At 36.1% G+C, this 12,622-nt stretch overlaps 1 protein-coding gene across 1 annotated transcript; it reads right to left on the bottom strand.

Moving 5' to 3' along the window:
- Nucleotides 1–807: 807 nt before the first annotated feature.
- LOC109019348 (salicylate carboxymethyltransferase-like) lies at nucleotides 808–3,633 on the bottom strand. Its single transcript, XM_019001627.2, has 4 exons — nucleotides 3,505–3,633; nucleotides 2,223–2,627; nucleotides 1,809–2,063; nucleotides 808–1,436 (listed from the first exon to the last, which is right to left on the bottom strand). Exons 1-4 carry the CDS (start codon nucleotides 3,577–3,579, stop codon nucleotides 1,104–1,106), a joined length of 1,068 nt encoding a protein of 355 aa, XP_018857172.1. The 5' UTR covers nucleotides 3,580–3,633; the 3' UTR covers nucleotides 808–1,103.
- Nucleotides 3,634–12,622: the final 8,989 nt, after the last annotated feature.

Genomic DNA, 12,622 nt, shown 5'->3' on the forward strand with positions numbered 1-12,622 from the left:
GAAATCGTTAGGCCTTATCTCAGGAAGTTCATACTGGTTTTGTTTTATGATATACTGATCTACAGCACTAGTTTGGAGGATCACTAGAAGCACTTGAAGGTAACCTTAAAGTTATTGAAGCAACACAAACTATTGGCTAAATTGTCTAAGTACAGGCTTGCAACCCAAAAAGTAGCTTATCTAGGCCGTATGAAGATGATAGATGCGGGACGCTACAAGAAAAACGGACTTTTGTGACTAATTTATTGCAATCAAAAGACTATTCACAACTAATTTTAGTTGCAAATAGTTATTTTGCTGGAATTAATTGGTCGCAAATAAGCCATTTTCTTGTTATATATATATATATATATATATATATATATATATCATTTTTCGCTGGACGTACGGAGTCAATCTGCAATTAATAGTTCTTATTTGCTCATGATTAATAGTGATATTGGGCATGAAATGGGCAAGTGCATGTTCAAGTTTTGTACTAGTTTGTCATGCTTAGTTTTTGAGTCTCCGGTCAAGCCAGCTTGGAGCAGGCAATTAGTTATCAGTCGCAATGGGTTGACCGGATTTGTTCATGGTATTTCAGATGATTCATTTTTTCATTTTGTTTCATTTTGTTTGTTCATAGTGATCTTTTGGGTCATTCGGCGTAATGGTCCGATCCCCAGAAACATGCTAGCTAGCTAGTTGGCCGTGGTATATAAATATTTTATAATTTACTCGTTCGGTTTCAGTGAATCTCCTATTCATAATTCATGAAGAAATATATAATATAAAGAAATTAAACTTTCGATCATACATGCATTAATATAATTTAACAACGTACGTATATTTAATAACAAAGCATCATGACCAGCGGATAATACATTTTTGAACCCTGATCATCTGGATGGAAATTCGAAAGGAAACATACATGAGTAGCTAGCTTTTAACTACCAAATTATTCTTAGATAACCATTACAAACTATATATAGCTAAGTGCATGATTCATTCATTCATGCCATGACATGGTGCTGCAAGGCTGAAGAACCCTTATTTCAATCTATCTATGATAGTACTACTACTACAAAGAAAGCCATTAACATGATTTATCTTGATCATGATCATCATTCCTTTTTTATCAAGGAAACAATCACATTGACAAAGCAAGTGTTCTCTTTTGAAATCCGATCAGAAAGAATTTCCCTATACCTACTGAAAACCTCCTCAATGATTGCTTCTCCAAAGTGACTAACAAGTAAGGGTTCAGCCACGGCTCTCATGCACTGTGCAACATTATAACCATCATTGTTGTTATAAACGCTCCAATTCACTTCAGATACCTCTAGGCAATCAATGGAGAAGGATCCTTCTTTCAGAACTTCGGATTTCACTTCTGATGGAGATGGTGTATACTGAGGAATGTTGAAAGAATCCATTTTTTCTTCTTCTATGAGTCCCTACAAGGATTTAGATAGTAGAGAACACAAATTAAGTAATGTATTTGGTGAGACATATTTTCCAAATACAAATGGAAAATATAATGAATTTTTTCTTTTGGTGAATTCTTAGTAATGAGAGTACTGAGAGTACCTCAGGTATTCTCAGAATACCTCAGTACTATTATTCATTATTTTATTAGTATTTTTTTCTTACTTTTCACTACTATTCATTACATTTTCATTACTTTTTCACTATTATTCATAGAATACCTGAGAATACTTCACTACTCAAATGCAAATTCAATAACTAATACTTAATGAAACCAATTATTTATGGCTGATTAATAAATTATCATGATGAGTCTATTGATATATCGAATTATAGGTTACCTTGGAGACCATTTCATTTAGTACAATAGCCAAAAGTTCCCATATGTAACAACACTCTTTGCTTGACGGATCTTCGCTTCTTCTTCCCAAAAGTGTCAAAACCATTCGCCCGCTTAGCACCAACTCCTCTGCACGACACTTCAGAAACATTGAGAAATCTTGTTGAAACTGTGCATGGTAAGCCCTTAGTACGCTTGGCGGGCTTGTCCGTGCCATATAAATGTTCCCTTTGTTGCCCTCCAGCTTCTCGGGAACCTAATTATTAACAGCAACATTCATTTCTATTACTGAATTTGGGATCCAATGAAGTTGCAAATATATTTCTTTTTAATAAAGCAAAATTGTCTCAAGTGAAAACTATAAAAAAGAGGAATCCCCCATACAATTGTCGGATTGGTCTATAAAGTTGATTACCTTAGATAACCATTGGAGGCTATAAGAAGAGTGGACAAAATGCAGAGTTTTGCTCGGAAAAAGCCTGTCGTAGAAAGAACCAGGAACACCTGCAAAGAAGCATGGACCAGCACCAGCTCCTAATTGACTGCTCATTTTTTTCTGGAAGCTTGGCAACGACTTGAAAATTGTATTGAAGTCATTTCCCGGTAGGTCGTTCAAGAACACTTGATATTCGGGTGATTGATGCCTTAGTTTTTGGCGAAGTTGGTTCACTCCCTTGATAAGTTCAGAGACCACGAGCAAAGTATTTGGTCCGGAAGAACAACCCAAGTCTGCGATCACTAGGCTCTTTGGCAACGTGCTGCAGTAGAGTTGGGTAATGGCATCCTCTGTAATGGGTTTGGTCATGGTTATGACCTTTTGCTGCATATCCAAAACATAGAACGTGAATGAGTTCTTCTCCATGTATATATACTCTACAGTTTACACAGAAAGTGTGCAAATAGCTGCTCTATATCAATGATTTTCATGAAAAAAAGTGCTAAAATCACACTAGCAAACCCTATCAGCCTAACATGAAATACAGCAATATTTCTTTTAACGAAACAGCTTTTGTCCAAGTCAAACGTTTGAATGCAGCTATCCATGCGTAGGAAAAGATAGCCAGTGTAAGCAGGCTAGTTTCATCGGCACATTTGTGATGGCACGAGACATGGGGGAAAATACTTGTGGATTGGAAACTTTTATTACTAGCTAGTAAAATCGAAGTCGATGAAGAGTACGAAGCCTAAGTACTTCAAATAAAACATGAAAGTACCATAAAATTCTCTTTGCATACGTTAATCAAGCCAGCAACAGTAGTAGTAGGTACCTCATGACCTATGATGTGTCCACATAGGTGGAGAAGTTATTAATTAACTCTCTCAAACTACTACTTAACTTGAGGGAAGTTAATTAACCCCCTGTGTGAAAACTCTTTAAATAAGAGTTTTATGTATGTACATTAAATGGGTGTATGTAGAAAAAGTCTACATACAAAAAAGAAAAAAAACTGTCTACTCTCTTTACAATTTCTTAGAGAAATAATTTAGATTTATTGATCTTGAAGCGTGAAATCTTTTAAGAGATTCTAATAGACTCGTAAGCGAAGTAGAGGTGCAAATAACAAAGTGATGTAAACTGTAAGACGAGCAAAGATTCAACCTACTTTATAAAAATTTCGCTCTTTGAAATAATTTGATTAACTTTATTTAACAATATATACCATAACAAAACGGGGGTTAATGCTTAAGTAGTTCACCTGAACTAAGGAGTTATTTGCGTAACTTGTGTCTCCCATTCCTCCATTCATGTGCAGCACTTTTACAATTTCCATCTCTCTCTCTCACACACACAGAGCTTGCAGTAGTGTCGAATGTGAGTTTGTGGTGATTATGTTGAGGGAGAGGCACCCTATTTATAGTCGAAGATACCAACCCTTTTCTCAGAAGTTAGCGGTTGGCTTAGTTTCAGGGGAAGAATATAATATAGCTGTAACGGGCCCGACGAAGGGTAAGTAGATACGTGGACAGCGAGGCCAGATTCCTCCAACAAAATAAAAGAAAAAAGAAAAAAGTTGAAAAATATTATTAAAAGTTGATAGTTTAAAGTTCACAGCACACAATACTATTAACTAATGAGCGGGTCGCTCTGCCAATGCAAGTACTCTTCGCACGTGATACATCAGTTTTTTAATTTTCCTTCTTCAAGTCTTTCTCTCAGCATTCTTTTCTCATTTTTAGTAGTTTAGGAAAATAGTATTCCCACATAAAATTTCTATCGAAAATCTCTATCGAATTGCATTTTAATTTTTAATTTTTAATTTTTTATTATTTAATAATTAAGAAAATATTTTTAAGTAAATTTATAATATTTTTATACTTTTTAAAAATATTTAAAATATTTAAAAAAATATTAAAAAAAATTTACCTTTCGGTGAGAATTCTTACAAGATTTTTCGTAAAAATCTTTCAGGTGTAGCAGAATCCTTTACTTTAGAGTAAAGGAAAGTACAATATCTCGATTTAACATTGTCGGCCACCAGCCTTATGTAAGGTCTACGAACATGTGGCCTGAATTAATTAAGCGGAGTATATGTCCCTGAAATGCTTGTCTTGGCCTTTAACTCGATTGATTAAAGAGGGGAAAAGAACGAAGACGACAAAACATTGGTAGCTATATAGGTTGTGCGCGCGCCATGACTATTGTCTTGGAAGTGAAGGGGATGTGAGGATCGATGCAACAACGTTAAACTATTGGAAAAAGTAATGCTAATTGCAGTCGAGATTAATTAAGTGCGTAAGCATGGTATAATGATTTTGAAAAATAATAACATCTATTATTAAAAGAGTTTTATATTTATTTATTTTTGTAAAAAAAATTACATAATTTTTATGCATTTTATAATTTTAAATATCATTTCTCTACATATCAAAAAAACTAACACTACAAGAAAAATGTATTTTTACGGCAGCCTAAAGTCGCCTCAACAAGCACGAAAATCGTCGCTGATTCAGTTTTACCGCAACATATCGCTCGCAGGGAGTCTGCCGCGATTACAGCCTCACATATACGCTCTCTGTCGCCGCTTGCGTTCTTCGCAAATAACAGAGGCAAATAACGTCGATTTCGACGCCGGCAAAACCAGACAAATTTGCCGCTGCAAATCCCATGCCTGGAACTGAAAATCTCGTCGCAAGAACAGTAAAGCTACCTGCGGGATTGGGTCGTCGCACAGCTGGATCTGTATCGCTGGGTATGGTAGCTGCGATTTTTCAGATGCCGGTAAAAGCATCGGCCACTACCGTCGATTTCGACGCCGGGAACAGAAAAGAAAAACTCATCGACCGATTTCGTCGATCTCGTTCCGTCGATCTCGTTCCGCCGAGTCCATCTGCAAATAGCCGCCGAGTTCTCGTCGCAACCTACACTTTGGGTTCCTGCGGGTTTGGTGTGTCGCATAGCTAAATTTACATTGTGAGAATTTCCCTGCGACCTTCAGATGGCAGGGAAAAAATTTTCCTGGGGCTGCAAAAACCCATTTATGGCGTGGACGACTTCGCCCCCAATTACAAATTCACAATGTTTTTCGGTGCAATAGGGGAAATATCTTCCGGCGGATTAGACGACAGAAATACAAAATTACCAACTGGTGCAGTGCTTCTGGGCAGTAAAATTGGGGGTTGGTGCCCAATTTTTTCCCTAGCAAATTGGTCCCATATATTTAGACACACTCCAATCGACCCTGAATTTTCTCAAGTTTCAGCACTCTCCAAGTTGTCTCCATAAATTTTCAAGGTTTGACACTTAACAATTTCTGTAGTTCCCTTTTTCTCACTTCTATATCTCCATTGGATTTGTACATGATAGGATTTTCACATAATCTATATCTTATTAATTTGGTCTAGCAAATTATATATATAAACCAATCATGTTGGACTGCAAATTTCGCCTAGCAAATTTGGTCCAGCAAGAATTATATATATATAATTCTATATAATTCTTACTGGACTGCATGGTTGTTATATATATATATATATATATATATATATATATAAACCAATCATATATTGGATGCATATATCAGCATTCTACTAATTATTACCATTCTACCAATGATAGATAGAGCCTGATGCCATTGAAGACTTTACATAGTACTATATATAAACTGAATGAACCATGTACATGCTATATAAACCATGGATTTGCCAAATTCATTCACGTTCATTCACTAATTTAGAACTACCACAATGCTAAATACTTTAAGTTTCAACATGCCAGTAGTACTCAAATTCCCTACACGTACATACATGCTAAGAGGAATCTTTAGGAACTAGGAGTTGTTGGGGTCTTGGCTAGAGCACAACCAAATCAGCACTGCCCTTGGAATGTGAATTGACCTGTTGCAATGGCATAAAGTTAGACCATAGCATACATTCATGCATAACCATTTTAGGAAATAAGTTCTTCAAATCATAGCAAACCCATTAAAGTATTGCCGCAAGAAATCATTAATTGCAGTGATTTTTTGTTCGACGGAAGGAAAATCGACGCAAAAACTGACATTTTTTGTAGTGTAAATAAAATAAATATTTTAAGTTATAGCTAGCTAGACATGTAATAAGCAAAAAAAAAAAAATAATAATAATTGAAACCATCTTTTCTCACGTACGTACCACTACAACACAATTACTTTTTAGTAATAGTTGAGAAATTGTGACAGTCCCTAAACCATCACTAAAAGATATTTTTTGTGATAGTTTCTGGAAACCGTCACTAAACTCAGATGAGATTTTTTTTTACGTTCTAACGTATGAGAAATTTACGTTCGAACGTCACATATACGTCCGAACGTTGTGGTTATTTACGTGCGAATGTGAAATGTTTTGGCGCAACAGTTCGAACGTAATTAACGTATAACTTTAATTAACATTATTAACTTTAATTAACGTTCGAACGTGAAATGTTTGCGCCAATGTTCGAACGTTAATTAATAACGTTCGAACGTTTATTGTAAATTTAAATTAAATATGACTCTAATTTAAAAATTATATGGTTTTTATTACGCATAATTTGTGAACAAGTATAAAAAATTGACTTGTATATATTTATATATACACAATTTGTAATATATAAATATATATTTATGTTTATATATATTTGAAATGCAGTGATTTAGTTTTAAAGTTGGAAAATATAACATTAAAGAAGATTAAGATTTGAAATTAAAAAACGATAGAAATATTCGATAATATTTTTCTTTACAAATATTAAAAATAAAATACAAAATTGGATAGAATGTAGTAAACAACAATCAGATGATAACGTTGTCCACGAAAGTCGAACTTCGTACCTTCTCAGTCAAGGTATCAACCTTGTCGTTGAGGATAGTTACACGATTGGGTGAGCTCGGCAACAGATGCCGATATAGCCTCGACCGATCGATCGATCTTATGATCGATATACGCAGTCAGCTGTGAAATGACCGCATCAACCCAAGTAGGCCGCGCATCTCCTACAGATGTACTCGGTGTATGCTGACTACTACTCCCCACAAGACCTGGCTCAAGCTGTGTCGGAGGAACTAATCGTCTACAGGGGGTGGCTGACGTCCTCGTCAATCTAATGCTACATCGATGTGTGGTCATGTCGAGGGGGCTCATCTGATCTTTGACCAGCTCCTCTGGCTGGGTCGGCACTCCCTGTGCAAGTAATAGTCGACTGATTAGGACACCGTATGAGAGATTATCCGTAGAGATGATGCTCGCCTCGTAACGGATCCTCTCAAATATGTGCAGTGGCAAAACTATAGAATCTCCACGTGCCACTCGTATCAAAAACTATGTCCAAAGCCGACTAAATGTGGTTTTATGTTCCACTGGATCCACATTTGTTGCAACAATAAGGTCCAACATGCGGAAGAAATGTAGCAGATGGTTCTGGTTGACGGCGTTCTTCCGCTCGATCTGCATGCGGTCCCTCTTGGTAAGGATGTATAAATCCTCGTCTCGATCATCATCTCGAGCCTCGATGCCAGTATCCTCGGCCTCTGACTGGTCTGCATCTCTGGCTGATGGTGGCTCAAATGGGCGGCCTGTAGATGATGTAGAAGTGCCTACATCCTCACGGGGTGTAGCGTGTACAAATGTCTCAACTCCTCGACAAATCCCAAAGTGCTCGTCGATGACATCTGGTAATATCTCAATGGAAACACTGCGTACAGTTACGGTGTGAGATGGTGCGTCCTAAGCATGTCACATATCCCCATAAAGAACTCCTGAACCATTGAGGGGTATACCTTCACCCTCAATGTGCAGATATTTCCCCAGCCTCTATTGAAAAAAACATCTCTCAGGTTCGTTTGCTGCCATATGAGTTCATCGAACTCATTAATCAGGACCTCTAGCTCTACCATAACAGTACGAGCCCCGATACGAGCAGTGTCCTGAGTGGCTCATTCCCTCCCTTGTTTCCTAGTATGCAGAGGATGAGCCATATCCTGAAAATAGAAAAGAAAAAAAATTATTTACATTAATGCATTTTTTTTGTGTTAATTTTAAGTTGCTTTGCATTAACCTTCGAACGTTAAGATAAAACGTTCGGACGTGCATTTCATACGTTCGCACGTAAAACAATGTAAATATATTTACATTCAAACGTGTATCCTTTACGTTTGCAAGTAAAACATCTATGTTCGAATGTAAAACATAGACGTTCGAACATAAGCAGTAAATAAATATTGGCTGGCGTACGTTCGGACGCTTATGTTATACGTTCGAATATATTTGTTTTACATGCAAATGTAAATATGAACGTCCAAACGTCGAAGCATGAATAAAGTAGAAAATCAGTACGTTCGGACATTATAATTAAATGTCTGACTGTATTGATTTACGTGCGAAAGTAAAATATTCACATTCGAACGTATGTCATTTAATAATATTTAAAAAGTAGTACGTCCGGACGTATCCATTAAATGTTTGGACGTAAAATTTATGAAAATGACGTTCGAATGTAAGATAATGAACGTTCGAACGTAGAAGCCATAATGGCTATTTAATTGAAATGTCGTACGTTCGAACGTCTTGGTGAAACGTTTGAACGTGATGACATAGGCTGAGTCAACTCAGTCATTATTGAAATCTCGAAAATTACTCTACAAGGTTCTAAATGCCGAAATGTCACCATAGAAATGAAGTATACACTTCAAGAAACATTTCTACGGTGACTATTTGGCCAATGGCAAGACATGGTGGCCGAAAAATGAAGCTGAAAATTCTGCCACCACTTATCCCGTTTTAAACAAAACTCAATCTAAATATCAAGTAAAATACATGTTATTTGAATAAAATATGAATGCCTACTTTTTAGTGACGGTTGTGGCGGAGTTTGATGGCGGCGGCGATGGAGGAGTGGCGGCGTGCAACAGAATGACGATGATAACATTGGAAATGTCCTTTCAAAGTTCGATTTTGGCCTTATATACACGAAATGTTCGAACGAATGTCAATTTACTTTCCAAAATATTGACTATAATATATTATATTATAAATGCTTATGTTATATATTATAATGTTATATATAGCATACTATATATAATATTATACTATAATATATATAGTATATTATAGTATATATATTGTGTATTATATATATACTGTATTATATATATAGTACAGTATATATCTAATATTATATAATATATAATATATTATATGATCTATTATAATCTAATGAAATTAACATTAGAACCACATGCTCTTATTATTATAGTTGGAGACATTGAAATCAACATTAGAAAGCTATTAAAATCAAGGATCAATGAAATCAACAATAGGGTGGTCATGCCGCCTGCATGTTTTATGATGACAAGGGAGGAGAGGATGGATTTCTGCAAATGGTTGCAAGGTGTGAAGTTGTCAGATGGTTATGCTTCAAATATTGATAGATGCGTGAGTCCTGATGACTGGAAAATCAGTGAATTGAAAAGTCATGACTGTCACATATTTTTGCAGAAGTTATTACCTGTGGGAATTCGTGGGAAGCTGACATCTAATGTACGTGTCACCATATCTGAACCCTGTATGTTTTTCAAGGATTTGTGCGCTCGGGTAGTATATCGAGATGTGTTGTCGAAATTGAAAGAAGACATTGCTACTATACTATGTAAATTCGAGCAGATCTTTTCACCATCATTTTTTGATGTTATGGTCCATTTAGCAATACATTTACCGTGAGAGGTACTTTTGGGTGGACCGGTGTAATTCCGTTGGATGTATCCGGTTGAAAGATATTTGGGTCGACTGAAGCGCATTGTTGGGAATAAAGCCAAAGCTAAGGGTTCAATAGCAGAGGCCTATATACACGATGAATGGTTAACATTTTGCTCTCTATATCTTCGTGGTGTTGAGACATGATTTAATCGTCAAGAGCGAAATGCTGATCTTCTGCTCCGCCTCCTCGTGAGCTATCAGTGTTTTCCTAGAATGCACGACCCTTGGGTGCACAAATATGTTACAATTTAATTGATGGAGAGTTGGGTAAAGGTCGGTGGTATGTGCTAAATAATTGCCGGGAGATTGATGATTATCTCAGGTATGTCGTTCCATGCTTTGAATAATTATAGTTTTCTTAAAATTAACTATAATTGTTGTGCTCAAAATATACTTCTTTTGCAACATGTTATAACGGTGAGCACATGGACAAACCTAGGACGGAAGGCGTAAAAAATATAATGGCAAGACACGAGGAAGAATTTCCCGGATGGTTTGAAGAACGTGTATGAACTAAAATTATATATATGTTATATTTTGAAATTTTTAACTCTGGATAATGAAATAATCAATATATACTATTTCAATTGTTAGATTTTGGAACAACGTGCTCGTGATCCCGGATCAATTTCTTCTGAATTGTATGCATTGGCTCGTGGTCCCTCAAATAGAGCACTTCGATACACTGCATGCACGGTTCGAGGTTATAGATTCTATACTTTGGACTGTGAACGTAATAGAAAGACTCAAAACTGTGGTGTGTTGGTCGAGGGGAGTCATGGAATAGATGATATTGACTATTATGGTATCATACGTGATATTATCGAATTGAAATATCTAGGTGGGCTTGTAACATATGTCTTTAAATGTGATTGGTGGGATCTAGGCGGTGGTCGAGTTTCGATACATAGGGATAATCACTTTACGAGTGTCAATACTGCATCTAAATGGTACAAAAATGATCCATTCGTATTGGCTTGTCAAGCTACCCAAGTTTATTACTTGATTGATCCAATGAAAAGTGCTGATGAAGATAGTGGAGAGATAACTTAGCGAGCTGTACAAAAATTTATCCCTCAAAATATATATGAAGCAGGAACGAGTGCAGATTACGAGAATAGTGGAGATGAAGATGACACTCCGATTGTAGAGGCATACCAGAAAGATGGAGAGGATATTAACTTGTTTGTTGACCTCAATGCACTCGAGTTGCTCCCCTTGTGTAGAGATGATGTTCCACCCGTCCATCTTGACCCGTCTGTATTAAATGATCAGTCAATTCAAGTAAGTGAGGAGGAAGAAGAAGAAGAAGAGTTAAAAGATGAAGGCGAATCAGAATCCGGGCAGGAGGTGGATAAGGACGATGAAGAAGAGGTGCATGATGATGATGAAGATGTTATTGATGGAGATTCTGAAACAAGCATGGAAAATTCATCTGAAGATGAAGAATAAAAGTACTAATTATTTTATTCATATAGGTGACTATAAAATATCTTGAATTTTCATAATTTCTTCAAATTAATTTTCTTTGATATAATTAATTATTTTCAAGAATGCCGCCAAAACAACAACGAAGAAATGTGCCTCTGCCAAGTCCAAGTCCTGAATCCATTGAGGACTCCCCACTCGAGGAATCAGTTCCTGAAGATCAAGCTAACACAAAAGAGAACAACAGCCAGTCGACAGCTACCAGTAAGGAAATATTGTCGTTGATAATTAATCATATAGTTAATACTTTTGTCTCAATAACTATATAATTATAATTATACTATCTATTATCATGTAGTTGATGCATCTTCAAGTCGCAGTTGTGGCCATACACATGGAATTTCTCTTGAAAAAAATAAAAGGCACAGAAAACTGAAGATCACAATTCCTGATAATTCCACTGTAGGAGTGGATGATAGTGCAGCAACGCTTTCCTCCTATATTGGCACAGAAGTTCGAGCTTATGCTCTATTTTTTGTGCGCTCATGGCGAGATGTTCCGAATGAGATTAAGGAACACATTCGAAGTCGTGTGCTGGTGAGTTTACTTTTCAGTACATTTTTTTCACATAGATTAGTATATTATATTTTTGACCCGATTCCCTTGTTAGGATGAATTCGACCTCGACTTTGACCGTAGTGAGAATTTGAGAACCGGTAATGAGTTGATGGCCACACTATTCCGACGTGACAAAAAACGATGTCATGACCACTTCAAGAAGTTTGAGACGTTGGAAGAGGATGCGTAGTCTCCTTTTCAGCAGATGAAGTTCGATGATTGGAGAAAGTGTTGTGATCTTTTCGTATATCCAGATTATCAGGTGTTTTACATTTATATCTTTTAATTATTTACATTCATATTCGTTCTATATATTATATGTATTCATATTATAATTAACATTCTTAATATATTTTGTAGCACTTGAGTTCTCCAAATTCACAGAATAGATCCTCTCTGACTATCCACCATCGTGCTGGTTCAAGGTCATTCCACCATCTTCCTTAAAAAATGGTAATTAAAAAATTATAGAATTCATTTATTTTCCTGATATTCTTTTATTTAAGTACTAACATTATCTTTTTAAAATTACTAATGTCGCTTTGTTAAAAACGTGATGAT

This window comes from Juglans regia, chromosome 11 (genome assembly GCF_001411555.2).
Source record: "Juglans regia cultivar Chandler chromosome 11, Walnut 2.0, whole genome shotgun sequence".
NCBI classification, from domain to species: domain Eukaryota; kingdom Viridiplantae; phylum Streptophyta; class Magnoliopsida; order Fagales; family Juglandaceae; genus Juglans; species Juglans regia.